A 17,908-nucleotide genomic window follows, 5' to 3' on the forward strand; every position below is an offset into this window, starting at 1 on the left:
ATTTTATTTGATCATTTCCAAGCATTATTCATTAAAGACATAGATCATTTTCTTTTCCTCCCCCCCCCCCCAATAGCCGACGCGTAAATCCACTGGGCATTACATGTTTTCTTGATTTGAACCCATTGCTATGTTGATAATATTTGCATTAGAGTGTTCATTTAGAGTCTCTCCTCTGTCATGTCCCCTCAACCGCTATATTCAGGCAGTTGCTTCTCCTCGGTGTTTCTACTCCCACAGTTTATCCTCTGCTTATGAATGGTGTTTTTTTTTCTCCTTGATCCCTGCAGATTGTTCAGGGACATTACACCGCCACTAATGGAGAAGTCCATCACCTTCGATTGTACCACAGTGTATCAGTCTCTGTGCACGATGTTCTCCTGGTTCTGCTCCTCTCGCTCTGCATCACTTCCTGGAGGTCATTCCAGTCCCCATGGAATTCCTCCACTTTATTATTCCTTTGAGCACCATAGTATTCCATCACCAACATGTACCACCATTTGTTCAGCCATTCCCCAATCGAAGGGCATCCCCTCATTTTCCAATTTTTGGCCACCACAAAGAGCACAGCTATGAATATTCTTGTACAAGTCTTTTTCCTTATGATCTCTTTGGGGTACAGACCCAGCAGTGCTGTGGCTGGATCAAAGGGCAGACATTCTTTTGTCACCCTTTGGGCATTCTCATTTTATTTTTTATATCATCTTATCATAGTCAACTTACTGCTGTGTCTTCTGTCTATGTATACTCCTAACTGCCCAAATCATGATAAAGTTCTTAAGAATTAAAAGCATTATCTTCCCATGTTGAAATGTAAGCATTTTAACTTTATGGGATCCCTTGGTTTCTCTTTCATTTTAACCTAAGAGCAGTATAATAAAGCTTATTTGTATAATGTTCTCCTCTTTCTTCTCACTTTCCTTTGCCTCAGTTCATGTAAGTCTTTCCAGGTTTTTCCAAATTTTTCCTGGTCCTCATTTCTAATAGCACAATAGTATTCCATCTCAATCATATACCACAACTTGTTCAGTCATTCTCCAATTGATGGGCATCTCCTCAAGCATAAAAATGCTTCTCTTGAGTGTTGTTTTTGAAAGTCAACTTTTCTATTCAGTTCTGGTCTTTTCATCAGGAATTCTTGAAAGTCCTCTATTTCCTGAAATCTCCGTTATCCCCTTTGCGATTTTGCTGACTATATGATTCTTGATTGTAATCTTAACTCCTTTGCCCTCTGGAATATTCCATTTCAAGTTCTCTGATTGTTTCATGTAGAAAGTTCTAAATCTTGTATTACCTTCACTGTGATGCCATGATATTTGAATTTCTTCCTTATGTCTGCTTGTCATCTTTCTTCCTTCACCTAGGGACTCTGAAATTTGTTGGGGGTTGTCATTTTGATCTCTTTCAAGGGGTGATCAAGGGTTTCGAACTTTGGGACGGCTATCTGTGGCTGACAAGCCCAGTCCAGGCCGAGCCTGTTCCGAAATAATAAACACAGATCACTTTATAACAGGGAGAGATTGCTGTATTTCATAAACAAGGGAAGGTAGAAGGGGTTTGGGCATATCTAAACTAGGGTCAATCTGCCTAAAGCCACCAGATCTAAATATCTCTTCAGAGATTTCTTCTGAGTAAATTTCCTACTCTAATCCTCCCTAACTGCCTAAGTCCCCAATACCTGATCTTAACCAAGCCTACAACTCCGCTGCCCCCCCCCCTTAGCTGGATTTAAAGAAAGGGTCTGTGGAAGATTTTGCTAGGGCCAGGGAGCTGCAGGTGCTTCAGGTTCACCAGGAACTGCCTCAATGAAATACAGCAAGCAAAACAGCAATCCGGAAAGGACAGGATTAGCCACTAAGGAAATTTGAAGCCACCACCTCCAGATATTCTCCTGAGAGACAGCTAACAAACAGCCTTGCTCTCCGCCTAACCCTTCCTTCAAAGTTCCAAAATCTTCCTCCTGGTCTCATGACACTTCTCTCTGCGAACTTACACACTTTCCCTCTAGGATAGAGGGACAATTTTCCTTGATAACTTTTAAATGTGATCTCTAGTCTCTTTTTCTTTTTATCATGGCTTTCAGTTAGCTAAATATTTAGTAAATTATCTCTCTTCAATCTATTTCCCAATTCAGTTGTTTTTCCAATATGCTCTTTTACATATTTTATTTTTTCATTCTTTTTTTCTATTTTTTATTCTATTTTTTCTTGATGTCTCATGCAATCATTAGTTTTCACTTGCCCAATTCTAATTTTTAAGGAATTTTCTTTCAGTGAATTTTTGTGCCCCATCCCACTTTTTGGCCAATTCTGCTTTTTAAGGAGCTCTTCTCTTCAGTGGATTTTTGTCTTTTCTTTGCCATTCAGCTGTTTGTTTTTTTTTAAGATGTTATTTTCCTCAATATTTTTGTTTTTATGCTTCCTTAATCAAGTTGTTGACTTTTTTATTTTTTTATTTAATTAATTAATTTAGAATATTTTTCCATGTTTACAAGATTCACGTTCTTTCCCTCCCCTCCCCTAACTCCCGTCCCATAGCTGAGGCGCAATTCCACTGGGTTTTACATGTGTCCTTGATCAGAACCTATTTCCATGCTGTTGATGTTTGCACTGGGATGTTCATTTAGAGTCTATGTACCCAATCCTATCCCCTAGACCCATGTGATCAAGCAGTTGTTTTTCTTCTGTGTTTCTGCTCCCACCGTGGTTCTTCCTCTGGATGTAGATAGCATTATTTCTCATAAGTCCCTCAGAATGTCCTGGATCACTGCATTGCTGCTAGCAGAGAAGTCCATTGCTTTTTGTAATTTGTAGTACAGTGTTTCAGTCTCTGTGCACAATGTTCTCCTGGTTTTGCTCCTCCTTTCACTCTGTACCAATCCCTGGAGGTCATTCCAGATTCTGAATACATTTCTAATTGCTCAATGACTGTCGTATCCCAGGACCTGAAACTTTGATGAGCTGGCAGGATAGTTACCAACCTGGGTCTGTGATTCAGAAAGAAGTTGGGATCATTAAAGGGATTTTGCCATTTCTCAAAGCAAATCCAAAGAGCCCACTTCCTCCTGTTTAAAATCTGGGACCACCCTGTTGTCCGTTGGTAGTAGCCATCCAATCAATAAACAAATATTTATTATTGAGAATCTGCTATGTGTTGGGATAGCTGGAGATACAAAGAGCACCCCACCCAAAGCTTACATTCTTCCAGGGGAACGATTCTACTCATAGCTAGTAGCACTGTATCTAAACGTATGGGTTAATAAAAGGCAAACACAAGGCAATCTTTTGAGCAGGTCCTAGAGTGAAGACGGTGGGGAGGATGAAGAAGAGATCTGATGAAAACTAGGGGGTTTACACCAGGCGGTAAGGAGAGAGAATTCGAGGTAGCGAGAGAGCCTGTGCTAAGGCACGGGGATAGGGAAGAAGACGTCCTCTATGGGCTACAGTTAGCAAGACAGCTTGAAGGCTGCAGAGTCTGTGGGGTGGGAAACACAATGTGGTCCATTTTGAATGATGGGTCAGATCTAAGCTGTGATGGACTTTAAAAGCCAAACAGGGGAATTTATGTTTGCTCCTAGTGAAAATAAGGAAGCTTTTTAATTTAAAAAGCTTTGAAGTGCCTACTATGTGTCCGGTACTGTTCTAGGTATGAGAGGAAAGGCAGAGTCAAACATTTCCTGGTTATTCATACTATAGAACTTGAATAAAGTTGGCATCATTAATGTGTTTCTCTTCAAATTTTCATTTGTTTTTAAACCCTTACCTTCTATCTTGGAGTCACTACTGTGTATTAGCTCGAAGGCAGAAGAGTGGTAAGGGCTGGGCATTGGGGGTCAAGTGACTTGCCCAGGGTCACACAGCTGGGAAGTGTCTGAGGCCAGATTTGAACCTAGGACCTCCCATCTCTAGGCCTCACTCTTAGTCTACTGAGCCACCCAGCTGCCCCAAAATTTTTCATTTTCTTAAAAGTAATGTCTTGCTAGATAAATTTTTAAGTGTCAAAGAAAACCCAGCTTTGTCTTGAGTTCAGGTCACTTAGGAGTGGGCATATGAAAGGTGGTTTATAATTTCTCTGCCAAGAATTGAATGTGGCCTCAGGAGCTTCCCCTTCTTCCCTCCTGCTCTTCCTTACTGGCTCCCTCTCACCTTCTCCAGTTCAGGTCCTCATGCCAAGGTAATCAAAGAGTGAAGAATGCAAATTGAACAAGCTGAAGCCAGATTCCTCCATGGCCAGGACTCTGCTAGAGCTTGTGGCCATCTTGGTTCAGAATTGTCTTGAGGAAAGTATAAACAAGACTTCTGGTTTTCTCTGCAGGAGGTATTTGGCTACCAGACCCAGAATGTCCGGAGAGCCCTCTGCCTTTTAGGGTCTGTCCTCTCCTGTGGCTTTCTGATGCTGATTTTCTACTGGCGTCCACAGTGGAATGTATGGGCACACTGTGCACCCTGTCCCTTGAGAGAAGCCGACGTCGTTTTGCTTCGGACAACAGTGAGTTCCCTCTGCCTGGCATGTGAGAACATGTGCTGAGATGGGGCGCTTTCTGGGTGTTTTGGGGGCTTCCTGGGCAATGACACTCCCAAAGAGAGGGAGGTAGTCCAGAATAAGAAAGACACTGACCTTCTGTAGTCCCAAAGTGGCTCAGTGTACAGGAAGAGAAAGCACGAAGAGGAAGGAGAATGGGATTCCTTCCATCCTACCTCCCTACTCGGCTCCCTTCCTGGGGGGGCCTCAGGAGGCCAAGCCACCAAGTAGAATTCTCAGTTTTGGAGGAGGAGGCAGCTTCTGGGCCTGCCTTGCCCCCCCCTTATCTTTGCAAAAATTGCACCCAAGTTGCCAGAAGGGGCCCAGAAGTTCTGGACTCAAGTAAGTGGCAGAGCTGGAACTCCAGTCCAGGACTCCTGGCTTCACAGTCAGTACTTTCCTCACAAGCCCCTTTGGGTGACTCAGATGCAGCGAAGGTGGATTGATTGGTTGTCTACACTTAACCACTCTGTCACCTGAGGATCCTGGGGAACTGGCTGACCTCGCCTGTGTCTTCCTAGGATGAATTTCAGAAATACACCAGGAAAAAAGTGATCTGCCTGTACTTGTCAGTGCTGAAGAATCCTATCCATTCAAACTCAGGAGATGCTGTTGTTGGTGGTCGCCATTCAGTCATAAACAGAGCCGTGCTGAAGCCCGAGTTTAAAGTAAGTGATCTGAAGAGGAAAAGTCTGCTGTGTGGGTCCTCAGCGGGGTTCTCAGGGCAGGACCTCGAGGAGCCCAGAGCCAGGGTTTCCCAGTGGTTAGTGCTCAGGGCTCAGGCAGAAGACAGCCGTGCGGGCTTAGCCCGGACTTTGACTAGCCGTAGGACCTCGGACAGTAAGCTTAGGAACACTCACTTTCACCAACTTCACTTCACAATACAAGTTCTGTAAACCATCAGGAGAAGATAAAGTGAAGTACAGGATACCTGGAGTGGGAATGCTGGCTCAGAAGGAGAGAGGGGGAAGGGACATTTGAGTTAGTTCATCCTGCCTACTCTTCCCATTTAACAGATGGGGAATCTGGAGCCCAAGGAAGGAAGAGGCTTGCCTTAGGTCACTCTGATACTAGGGTTAGATTTGAGACTCAAACCCACATCCCCGAAAGGAAATCCAGGGATCAGCGGGGCCATCACCGCCAGGGTCCTTCTCCCTTTGGCCTTTACAGGTGCGCTGCATCCAGGTACAGAAGATCAGGTATGTTTGGGACGACGTTGAGGAGCGATTCCAGAAAGTTGGGTACGTCTGGCCTGGGGCATGCTGGGGGACACGGAGGTCATGTGAGCAGGGCATCCCTGGCTGAAGTGCTCTCGCTGTCCCCACAGGCTGCTGGAGGACAGTAACTCCTGTTCTGACATTCACCACACTTTCGGGTCTGGCCTGCAGAAGGAAGAGCAGGAGATGAGGTAGGGATGAAGGTCTTCCTGCAGACGCGTTCCTTCTCTAGAACGAGGGTCGGACGGCGCCTTCTGATCTCTCACTCTTCTGGAGCACTTGGTCTCTCTTGTGGGTGGCTGACAGCTTGTTTCCTTCTGGCGATCTGAAGGGCTTCCGGACTCTTTCTCTCCAGAGCTTGGAAAAACGTTCTTCTCTCTTCTCTGGCTCATGGAACCTTCGGGTTGGCAGGGACCAAAGAGGGGCTGTGTCCAGCCTAGACCCGAAGCAGGATCCTCTCCATAACAATGCACATAAGGGCTCCTTCGGTGTTTGCCTGAAGACCTCCAGGGCTGAGAACGGGCCCGGACTTCCCAAGGCTGCAGCTTCTATTGGGGGAAACTCCATGTTAAGGCATTGAGCCTCTTGGCTGCTTAGACCCACTGCTCCTGGCTCTGCCCTCAGGGGCAGAGAGAGCGTGTCTGCTCCCTTTTCCATGTCAGCCCTTCACATACTTCACAGGTTCTTGATGCTGTAGAATGTGGTGACACATTCAAAGAGAAGCAGCACTCAAGTGTACGTGAGGGAGGCTCCAGGCACATAGTGACTTAGAGAACCGCATCCTCCCTTTGTCTGCTCTATTTTTAACTATTTCCACATTAACGCTTTAATAAGGTGGGTTGCACTTGGGAGAGCAGGCCACACGTCTGAGGCTCTGCTGTGGAGGAAGCCCTGAGTTCAGAGCTTGTTTCCATCGGCATATGACCACAGCCAATTCATTGATCCTCTCTCAGCCTTCATTTTCCCATCTCTAAAATGGGGATAATAATAACACTTAATTCTCAAGATTGTTGTGGTGATCAAATGAAATATTATTTTGAAGTCCTTTATCAAACTTAAAGCTGTATGTATATATATGGAGATATGGAGGTATCTGTGTACATATATTCTGTAAGGGTTAAAATGAATGGTTGGGCTAAATATATGAAAATGTGGTCACTGAAAATATATGACTCAAGTCAGAATGACTTTTTAATGGTAGTTTATTTACAAAAGGAGAAAGAGTGAAAGCAAGGAAATGAGAGAGAGGGAGAAAGAGAGAGAGGGAGAGGGAGAAAGAGAGAAAGAGAGAGGGAGAGAGGGAGAAAGAGAGAGAGAGAGAGGAGAGAGAGAGAGAGAGAGAGAGAAGAGAGAGACAGAGACAGAGAGAGAGAGACAGAGAGAGAGAGAAGAGAGAGAGAGAGAGAGAGAGAGAGGGAGGGAGAGAGAGAGGGAGAGGGAGAAAGAGAGAAAGAGAGAGGGAGAGAGGGAGAAAGAGAGAGAGAGAGAGGAGAGAGAGAGAGAGAAGAGAGAGACAGAGACAGAGAGAGAGAGACAGAGAGAGAAGAGAGAGAGAGAGAGAGAGAGAGAGGGAGGGAGAGAGAGAGGGAGAGGGAGAAAGAGAGAAAGAGAGAGAGAGAGAGAGAGAGAAGAGAGAGACAGAGACAGAGAGAGAGAGAGACAGAGAGAGAGAGAAGAGAGAGAGAGAGAGGGAGGGAGAGAGAGAGGGAGAGGGAGAAAGAGAGAAAGAGAGAGAGAGAGAGAGAGAAGAGAGAGACAGAGACAGAGAGAGAGAGACAGAGAGAGAGAGAAGAGAGAGAGAGAGAGAGAGAGAGAGAGGGAGGGAGAGAGAGAGGGAGAGGGAGAAAGAAAGAAAGAGAGAGAGAGAGAGAGAGAGAGAGAGAGAGAGAGAGAGAGAAGAGAGAGACAGAGACAGGGAGAGAGAGACAGAGAGAGAGAGAAGAGAGAGAGAGAGAGAGGGTAGATATTACTCTGGCCAGGTCCAAACCAGGCAGGGCTTCAAAAGAGGCCCCAGCAAAGGGGGGCCCAGAAGTAAATTAAACAAGGGTTCCAGCCATGAGGCCTCCTCCAAGATGAGGGGCTTCTCCAGGGGGTTGGAACCTCCAGAAGAGCCAGGAAAAGGAGTTGGCCTTTTCACTCACCCATGTGATAGTCCTAAGGGAAGATCTAAGAGCAGACTTACCAGAAACAGCCCAAGGTCCCAAGCTAGATCTCCAAGGCCAATGTCAAAGGAGAAAGAGCTGGTCCCAGGAAGTTACTAGCATTTTTAAAGACAGCTCTTTGTGTCACTTCCTGTGCCTTCCTTCCACTTTCTGTGGGCCAGTTGCAGCTTTAGCTTTGCTTAGGACTGCTTGGGGGCAGTCAGTCATTTCTGATTTGTCACCCACTATAGCCCAGATCACAGACCTCCCCCCCCCTCTTATGGATTAAGTGGGGGTGTATACATTCGTGGTGATTAAAATCTAGAAATAGCTAGGGGAGAATTAATCCCACCGTTACAGTACGCATACATGTATATATACAGACACACACATATTCTAGAGGTTTAAGGGAAGTTGGCAAATATCTTCTTAAATTGTGCTCTGAAGAGCATAACCAGGCAGGAAGTCCTATGGCTGTGGCCGCCTTGTGGTTGGGATTTACTTCTCAAATAGCAGCATGTGGACTCTTCTATTAAGAACTGAGTGTAAGCATCCAGCCTAGCAATATAAATGGGATGGCTGTCAAAAAGCCAGTGAGCAAGGGGGAACTTTATCCGCCCGGCTCTGAACACTGTTTCTTTGCCACCCCACTCCCAAGGCCTTATCCATTTGGGGATGGGAAAGATCGGGATGGGCACTTCTTACAAAGACAATAAAGGAAGGGGTTAATAGTAAGGAGAAGGGAGCCTGGTATCAGGCAGAGGAAGACCCAAAACCAACCAAAGAGCACAAAAGAGAAGACGAGGAGGGGAGTAGAAAGAGGAGCTAGAGTCAGAGGGCATGGTACATAGAGAAGAACAAATCCCAAGGAAGCCATGGTGCTGCCCTTACCAGAGAGTTGAGGGAGCCCAGCTCTGGTTTTGGCTCAGAGAAGCATTTCTCCCCACCACTTTCCTTAAGGCTCAACGACCAGGAAATGATCGCCTCCAATTCACCCAAGCCCCATTGACTAGAAAGTCTCCCTTTATCTCAGAGTCATTCTTGGCTTGTTCCTAACGCCCTTAAAGTGAGTTTAGCCAAATGGACGAGCAAGGCTTTCACACCCATGAAACACTAGTCAAAAGACTTCCCTGGAGCAGAAACACAAGGCAGCACGCAGGCACCTTTGCAAACGAACTCCATCACAGGTAAACATGGCCTGAACGGACGAGGAGTGCTCTTCTATATAGCTCAATGGATGGGTGAAGGAAGGCATCCTGGCATGAAATAGACAGGAAGAATAAGGAAAACCTAAGGGAACCGTGCCAAGTTTGTTTTTCTCCCAAAAATTCCTTGTAAAGGAAGCTGTCACTCCTAGCTCATTCAGTAAAGCTGAGGCTTACCTGTGGATACAAACCCTCCACCAGAATCCACTCAATTCAACTCAAATGAATGAAGCATTTCTTTACATATGTGCAGGGTGCTGTCCTAGGTGCTGACTATGCAAAGTATAAAACAAAACAGTTCTGTTTCCAGAAAGATTTTATTCTAATGTTCAGGAGGGCGAGTGGGAGATACAGCATGTATAGAGCCGTATACAATACAAGATAGAGACAGAGGTGGAAACAGAAGAGAATATAAGAGCTAGGGAAAGGCTGGTAGGTGTTACAGTTAATAGAGCACTGGACCTTGAGTCAGGAAATTTGAGTTCAAATCTGGCCTCAGACATTACTAGCTGTGTCACCCTAGACAAGTCACCTAACCCCCATTTGCCTTAGCTCCTTATTTGTAAAAAAGGGATGGACTGGGGAAGGAAATGGCAAATCATTCTAGTACCTTTGCCAAGAAAACCCCATGGACAGTATGATCCTCAAGGTTAAATAGTCACCCATAGCTGAATGACTGAATGACAAAAACAATGAAGGAGAGGCCACCTTCATCTGAGGGGATTAGAGAAGGGTCTCTGATGGTGGTGACCCCGGAGCTGAGCCCTCACAATTCTGAAAGGCAGATATGAGGAGGGTCAGGCGAGTGGAGTTCATGAATGCACAGAAATGTGAAACCAACATTACATTCAGGCAACAACTCTGTCATTTCGACTACGATCTAGAGCACATGAATGGAGAACACTATAATATAAGGCTGAAAAATCGGTGGAAACCAATTGTGGAAGGCACTGAATGTCAGGCTAAGTAGGGAATTTGTATTTTATCCTTGAGGTCAAAGGGGAACACTGAAGCTGGTATTTCTTCGAGGAAGTTATACGGTCAGATATATGCGTCAGGAAGGTTATTTTAGCCGCTATGTAGATGGATGGGGAGGGAAGAGTGGAAGGAGAGAGCATGTCGAAATTGTGAAAGGATGTGCTATTTATTAAGCCTGGCAACACAGACTGGAGCTGAATCATTTTGGCAGAAACATGGAAAATGTATTGGAGGGAGGAGAGGCTCGATACAGCCTTGATATGGAGTGACTAACGGGAAGTTTGTGCAGTGATCAATGGGAGAGATGATGAGGTGTGAGCTATGGTGGCACTCATGCAAAGGGAGAGGAGGCAGAACTAACAAGGCTGGCCACTGATTGGGATAGGGGGAGTTGAGGGAGGGGTTTCAATCCAGGCTAACTTCAATGGTTCCAGTCTGAGTAAGGGTTGGGATGGAACAAAGAGCATGCTGGGGGAAGTCAGGATGATGGCAAGCTGTTTTAAGTGGAATGACTTTTCAGAGAAGAGGCAGCCTTAGTTGACAAGGGACAAATCCATGTTTAGGCTTTTGTTTTGGGAGGAGGGCACTTTCACGATCGTTCAAGCCAACAATGAGACCAAGAGAGGAGTTGAAGGAAAGAAGAGGCATGCTTTGCTGCCATGTTCTTTCTTTTTTAATTTATAAAGATGTATTGTTTTGCTAATTGCATGTAATAACGATTTTCCACATACGTTTTCTGAAGCCCTCGGATCAAATGGTCTCCCTCCCTCTCTCTCCTCTGGATTATGCATGTGTTATCACAGCGCGTTCTTTCAAAATGTCTTGCAGGAGGTTGATTTGTGGACCAAATGCCATTGAAGTTGAAATTCAACCGATTTGGAAACTGCTCGTTAAACAGGTAAGTCGCTCCCCTCCCAGTTTTCGTGACCCATTTCCTTCCCCCCTTTTTACAAACTTTTCATGCCAAAGCCGCGAGCTAGCTGCCTTCTGTGACAAATGCCGTTAGGACTTCCACACTCTGGGAACCTTTCCTGCATTTCCACCCTGCAAAGTCTGTGCTCAGGTTCCAAGTACGGTTCTGCCGTAATTAGATTTCTGGGAACTGGTCTGTGCGATCACGAGATGAGAAAGGGTGTCCCAGTCTAGCTCATCAAATTACCTTATTTTGTGCAGGAGGAAACTGGAGCCTCAAAAAATGAAATCCATCACGCTTACATAATGGACCCAAGGGCGCATAGCTCGTAGGTGAAATTTGAACCCAGATTCTCTGGCTCTACTGGTCCATGTCGTAAATGAAATCTAACCCATCCTGCTTGAGGTTTGGCTTCAAGGTGCCTGAGGTCAATAGCACGTTAGCGGAGGGGGGGATGACTTCCCCCGGAATTTCCCCCCACATGCTATTGAGTGTTCCTGAACCCCAAATAGCATGAGCATCCCTAGCAAGACTTTGCTCTAAGCAGACAGAATTGCTGTCACTTGTGAGTAAGGCAGGTTACAGCGGAGACAATGAGCTAGTTTATGACACAAAAGTGACCAAAATCAACGAGAGCAAAGGAAAGATCCAAGCGGACAAGCCTCCTTCCTGTAGCCCTCTCCCCTTCGTGCATGCTCCTGACGTACGGTGACCAACTCTCGTTAGCGAAGGATGCCCGTGTCGCCTCATTTCCGGGACCAGAGAAATAGAGAAGAGTCTCCTCAGCTCTGCCATTGGGAGAGAAGAGCCATTCAAGGGGCAGCATCACCTGGAGCCATTGCTGCCGGGCAAAGAGCTGCCTCACACTTCTGATGAAGTTGGGATCTCTCCGAGTGTTCTCACTCTCTGGCCACTTGGCAGTCATGGAACCTCCTTGATACCACAGATGGCACATTGAGGAGAGCTCACCTCATGGCAGGGGTCGCTACATGGTTCAGTGGATAGAATGCCAGGCCTGAGTCAGGGAGATTCATCTTCCCCAGTCAGCCGTGTGACCCTGGCAGATTAATTGGCCCTGTTCGCCTCAGTTTCCTCATCTGTAAAATGAGCTGGAGAAGGAAATGGCCAACCACTTCAATATCTTTTTCAAGAAAACCCCAAATGAGGACTTGGCTGAAATGACAACAGCAGCAGCAACAACAAATAGATCATATCCAAAGGTGGTGCTATAGGGGCAGCGAGGTGGCTCAGTGCATAGAGAGCCAGGCCTGGAGAGAGGAGGTCCTGGGTTCAAATGTGACCTTAGACATGTCCTCTCTGTATGGCCCTGCACAAGTCACAACCTCAATTGCATAGGCTGCTCTTCTGCCTTGGGATCCATACTTGTGTCGATTCCAAGCTAGAAGTTAAGGGTTACAAAAAGAAAAAGAGGGAGTGGGCTACAAGCCTAGAGGGGTTCTTAGTGAAGGGAAAAGAGGTTGAGTTATGCCAGCCACTCTCCTTGTGGCTCTTGAATTCGCCCTCAGGGTCCTTCGTAGCAGAACTGGAGCCTGGCCTGGCCACCGTGAGGTCCTGCTGGGCTTCCTAAAAGCATGTGCTGAGCATCATCTTGAAAGATTTGTTCATCCTCGTCCATTCATTCAGTGCGTCGTTCCTGGGTATCTCAGAACACCAAGAAGTTGAGACTTTTTAATAAAGCCCTATGCCACTGCCCTCTGGTCTCAGGCGCCCAGGAAATGGAAGGGAGAGCTCCCAGGCCTGCCTGACCGTGTCTTTCCCATTGCAGGTTCTGAATCCATTTTATGTGTTCCAAGCATTTACCTTGACTCTGTGGCTGTCTCAGGGTTATATCGAGTATTCCGTGGCTATCATCATCCTGACGGTCATCTCCATCATCTTAAGTGTCTACGATCTCCGGCAGGTAAGGCCACCGGCTGACCCCCTCCCCTTCCTGGGGAAGCCCGTAGAGTCTGGGGAGGGGCTGCAAGTATCTGAAGAGGTTTGTGCCCTCGGAAGCTAGCCGAGAGAGCGCAGAGGCGTCCTGGGAAGGCAGAATGAGAAAAGTCCAGGGAGGAGAATCTCGTTCATGATCTGAGCTTTCCAAAGCTGGGCTCAAGGCTTCCTGCTCACCGCATGCCTCGAAGCAGAGACTGGTCAAGAGGACTTCAGAGAGGGGCTTCTTTCTCAGAGCTCTATTTGCCCCGGACTCCGGGATCCCCGAATTCTTCTGCTTCCTTCTAGAGATCAGCCACGCCCAGACCTCACCTACCTGGTGGGTCTAGAATCATTTGGCCCAGTTACATCCGGCACTGCTTTTGTGGGTGCATCTCCTGTCCGGCTCTACTCTGGAGCTCCCCACCCCAGGCTTCCTGCCCTGTGCCCCCTCCCTTCCAGGCCTTGTTTCCTCCATTAGAATGTAAGCCCCTTGGGCAACTGTCCAGCTCTCCTTCAGCCTACCCTTCTCGCTGCCCCCTTTTCTAGCAATTCGAGCCTAACGAATATTCACGCCTCCAAAGAGAGCCTGGCTGTACTCCCTGGTCAGCGCTCTGGGGGTTCCCCTAAGAGGATGGAGAAGCCTTCATTCCAGCCTGTTCTTCCTCCATCAAATACCCCTCCTCCAGGTTCATTTCACCGAGTAACATTCATCAGTTTTGTCAAAAGGATTTTTACTTCATAAATAGCAAGAAGGGAAATAAGAAGGAATCCTCCGTGGATTGGGGAGGGGCACAACCATCCCACTAGCGATTGGTCATCTAGCACAATGGAACAGTTGTATAATGCTCCAAATTAGGGGGGAGCATGGCACTGCCAATGTATGCCATCCTCCTCTTCCCCAAGGGCTTCTATCAGCTTAGCACTCCAATGCCTGCTTCCCCCACGCCTCCTTTGCCATTACAAATGGTAGACTGAGCGAGAGACACAGAGAGACAGAGAGAGGGAGGCAGAGAGAGACAGAGACAGATAAGGCATTACTTAAACGCTTTACTATCTGCCGGGCACCGTGTTAAATGCTGGAGATATGACATAAAAAGAGCCGGTGCCCCCAAGCTTTACATAGCTCACATTTTCTAGAAGGGGCAGTCAGTGCATAATGGGGTGGGGGTGGAGGCAGAGGGGAAGGGGAGCAGGCCAACAAAAGTCGTTTTTCATGCTTTGCAAACACTTTGTGAGATGTTACCTTGAAGCTGCCGTAGAATAAGAGAAATTCCGGTAGGGAGGCTCCAATGTTCTTTTGGGCTGGCTTTGCAGTTAGGTTACCAGCCGGTGTTCTTCGTGTGACCCCCAAGTCTCCACTTCTCCAGAAAGGGTGGCAACATTAAACAAATATGTGTATAGCTAGCAGTTATTCCAAGAACCTCTCTTTGAGCCTGACTATTAGAATTTAATCCCTTGGCCATGGTAAGCCGACATAAAATCAATCGATACTTCCTGAAATTCTACCTGAGCTGCCAGGCTTGACTGATGGGCCATGATGGCTTGGCAGGAGCAGCATCTCTGCCTACTCACCAGCCTTTTGACATTTGCATTTTACTGGCACAGATTAACCTGAGCCATATTTCATAGTTAAATAGCCAAAGCCGAACTCAAACAGAGCCAGCCTGGCCTTCGTCATCCCAAAGCTGGACCAAAATAACTTCAAATGTTTCCTGTTTCCATGTTCTCAATCTCACCTCAAGGCATATGCCTGCTCCGGTTTTTCCACCACTCTTCTCTTCCTCCTCCTTTGCCTCTCTCTGTCTCTCTGTCTCTCTGTCTCTCTGTCTCTCTCTCTCTCTCCCCCTCTCTGTCTCTCTGTCTCTCTGTCTCTCTGTCTCTCTGTCTCTCTCTCTCTCTCCCCCTCTCTGTCTCTCTGTCTCTCTGTCTCTCTCTTTCTCTCTCCCCCCTCTCTCCCTCTCCCTCCCTCCCTCTCTCTCTGTCTCTGTCTCTCTGTCTCTGTCTCTGTCTCTGTCTCATTGTTTTGGAGCAGAAAGAAGGAGCTTTGTTGACTGAAGCACCACATAGAGAATGATTAGAATTCCATTGTTAGACAGTTAATCTATGGCATCTCTGCCATATGACAGAAGAATAAAAGGCTTGAGGTGGGGGGGGGGCAGTCTTGGGAGCTGAATTCTTCTCGTAGCCTTGTTTCTAGTGTAATACATCATGGGAATCAAAGGGACTCGGAAACAAATTTCTGGATGAGCCCATTTGTAAGACGATTTTGCCTGCCTGGGCTCTGCTTAAACTCCTGTGGCTGCCATCTGGGGTTCCTCTTCTCAAGGGGGCCTGTCTCTTGGAGTGTGTCCACAGGGAGTTTTTGAGCATGAATTCACTGTGAAACCAACTTCAGCTGTGGGCCTGTTCTCCAAATAGTCACCGGCTGGCCTTGGCTGCTGGTTTGGAGCCTACTCTAGGGATGTTTCCATTCAACAGATATTTAATGAGCACTTGCTGTGTACACAGAGTGCTGGGCTTGTTCTTTAGGCTACAGACACTATGGTGAAACTCTCTCTGCCTTCAGGGAGCTTCCGGGAAGACAGTCTTCTGTAAACAGAAAAGTAAACATGAAGCTGTTTCAGGAGAACCAATCAGGAACAATGTGCAGTCTCTGGAAAGGGGTCCTGTGAGATGTGCCCTGAAGGAAGCCAGGATTTCCCAGTGGGAGACGTGAGGAGGAGGCCAAACAGTCCAGGCACGAGGAAGACCCAGACTTGGGAAGGGAGGAGAATGGGAGATGGTCCGTTGAGTTTGGCCAGCAAGTGAGAGGCCCCTTAGACTATCCCATAAAGTCTGCAAAGAGAAGTAAGACAAAATCAGCCTGGAAGAGCCGGATGGTGGAGAATTCCAAATGCAGGCTGAGAAGTTTTCATTTTATCCTTGAGGTAGCAGGAGCCACAAGGGTTCTTGGGTGAGGGAGTGCCAAAGGTAGACCTGAGTCTTAGAAGTGTGCCTTTCATAGCTAAGTGGGGAATGGATTGGAGAGTCCAATAGGGAGCTGTTGAAATAGTCCAGGCAAGAGGAGATCGGAGACGGAACTTGGGTTAAAGGATTTTTAAGTGTAAAGGAAGGCTATCTGTGTGTGTGTGTGTGTGTGTGTGTGTGTGTGTGTGAAAGTTGTAAGTTGCTGAGGAGGCAGAATGGCCAAACACTGGGAACTTAGTGGAAGCAGAGGGGGAGTTAGGGAGAGGGAAAAGACTAGAAATAGGACGGTGTCTCCAATGGGAAGAATATTTAGAGGAGGGCAAGTTTGGGACAAAATAGAATGAAGCACGTCTTGGGCATGTTGATTTCGAGATACTGATGGGACATTCAGTCAGAGGTGACCAAAAACTGTGGCATTGTGGAACTAGAACTTGGGGAGGGGCAGATGGAGGGAGGTGAGGAAGTGGAAGCAGCCAATCACTTGATGAGAATTTATTAGGTCTCTCTTCTGTGTCCACTGGTTCGACAAGAATCAAAACAGAACAGGATCTGCCCTCAAGGAGTTTGTGTTCTACTAAGGGAAACTACGGGAACATAGTGGAAGAGAGAAGAGAGAGCTGAAGAGAATGGGAGGGTCACCTGGAGGGCTTTTGGTCTTGTTTGCTGTTTTCTTTGTTTTGATGGAAGGAGACAAGCCTGTTTGTAGGCATCAAAGAAATCCAGAGGAGAGAAAAGGAGGGAATGGGAAGGGGAGCGCTGAAAGGATAGGAGAGGACGTAGAAAGAAACGTTGGCATAGAGAAAGCATGTATGTGGTTAAAGTAAGGGTTAATCTCGTCAAGGAGAAAAGTTCTTTCTTTGTCAGGAACTAGAGCAACGGAGAGAATTTGAGGGATGTTCTGTGCTTCCAGTGGGCTTTTTATGGGAGTTTTCATGAGATATCGGGGGATGAGGTAGCTCTCAAAGGATGTCTCCTGTTTGTTTTTTTCAAGAAAGTAGAAGACAGACTCTTTTGCTGTGAGGGAAGGAATTTGGCGTGGCATGAGGGGGCAGATAAGAAGAAAAGATTGGGATTCACTGCTGTGCAAAGTAGGATAGCTGATTTGTGAAGACCAGATAGATGGCCACATAGCAACGAAGCCAGATTTAAGATTAGAGAACATGAATTTGGAGTGAATGAAGGTGGAACAGTTAGGTGACTTCCAATAGCAGGGCTTACGAGCATGTGAATAGGAATGGATAAGGCAGGTGATGGGAGTGATCCTGGCAGAGGGCTGGGTGGTCAAGGGGCCGTGCGGTTTGTTTACAATAGAATGGAGATTTCCCAGGGCAAAAACAAGTGGGATGGCAGAGGAAGATGGGGACTGGGAAGTGGGAGGGCTTTGGTGGTGATGGGGATGAGAAGACCGAGAGCAACAGGAGGGGGCAAAATGCTTTCTTCCTCAGCAAACACTGGCTCTCAACCATAAAGAGAGCAGAAGAGGGTATTTCAGGAGCTTGACTTTCTGGTATTTGTATTTCGCCTTTGAATCCCGCAGCAATCTGTGAATTTACACAACCTCGTGGAGGGCCACAACAAAATTCAGGTCACAGTCCACACCAAGGAGGAAGGTAGGTAACCTTTCCTTTTTGTTAAATCTTCTATTATCCCACTATGGAATTTGTTTCGGTTTAGTGACATCAATCTCCTCAATTCTCTGATTGAAGATACTCACAGTCATCTCACTACTACCAGCCTGCCTTATTTCCAAAACTCCTAACATACTTATATGCAGATATTGACCTCAATTAATTTAACCTCCCTTCCCTGTTGCTTTGCTAGACTTCCTAGTTTCTCTCTGTGTGTATTTATGTTCTCTGTCTCTTTCTCTCTGTTTCTGTCTGCCTCTGTTTCCCTTTGTTTCTCTCTCTCTCTCTCTCTCTCTCTCCCCTCAAATTAGCTCATTGTGAGGAAATGTGTCAGCAGTTACTTTTCTTTACCTTTTCCTCTCCAGCGCCTATCTCTCAGCTTGCTTTGGATCAATTTTGCCGA

General features: G+C 46.7%; 1 protein-coding gene across 1 annotated transcript in view; it reads left to right on the forward strand.

Annotated features, from left to right (window-relative positions):
* LOC100617139 (probable cation-transporting ATPase 13A5) overlaps positions 1 to 17,908 on the forward strand; it is a 101,758-nt gene that overhangs the window by 11,287 nt on the left and 72,563 nt on the right. The window contains exons 2-8 of the mRNA XM_056797600.1: positions 4,315 to 4,488; positions 5,043 to 5,189; positions 5,692 to 5,762; positions 5,849 to 5,929; positions 10,891 to 10,960; positions 12,762 to 12,896; positions 17,415 to 17,487. Of these exons, the coding sequence (XP_056653578.1) occupies positions 4,315 to 4,488; positions 5,043 to 5,189; positions 5,692 to 5,762; positions 5,849 to 5,929; positions 10,891 to 10,960; positions 12,762 to 12,896; positions 17,415 to 17,487 (751 nt within the window). The remainder of the gene's footprint in view (positions 1 to 4,314; positions 4,489 to 5,042; positions 5,190 to 5,691; positions 5,763 to 5,848; positions 5,930 to 10,890; positions 10,961 to 12,761; positions 12,897 to 17,414; positions 17,488 to 17,908) is intronic.

The sequence above is a fragment of the Monodelphis domestica genome, chromosome 5 (assembly GCF_027887165.1).
Source record: "Monodelphis domestica isolate mMonDom1 chromosome 5, mMonDom1.pri, whole genome shotgun sequence".
NCBI classification, from domain to species: domain Eukaryota; kingdom Metazoa; phylum Chordata; class Mammalia; order Didelphimorphia; family Didelphidae; genus Monodelphis; species Monodelphis domestica.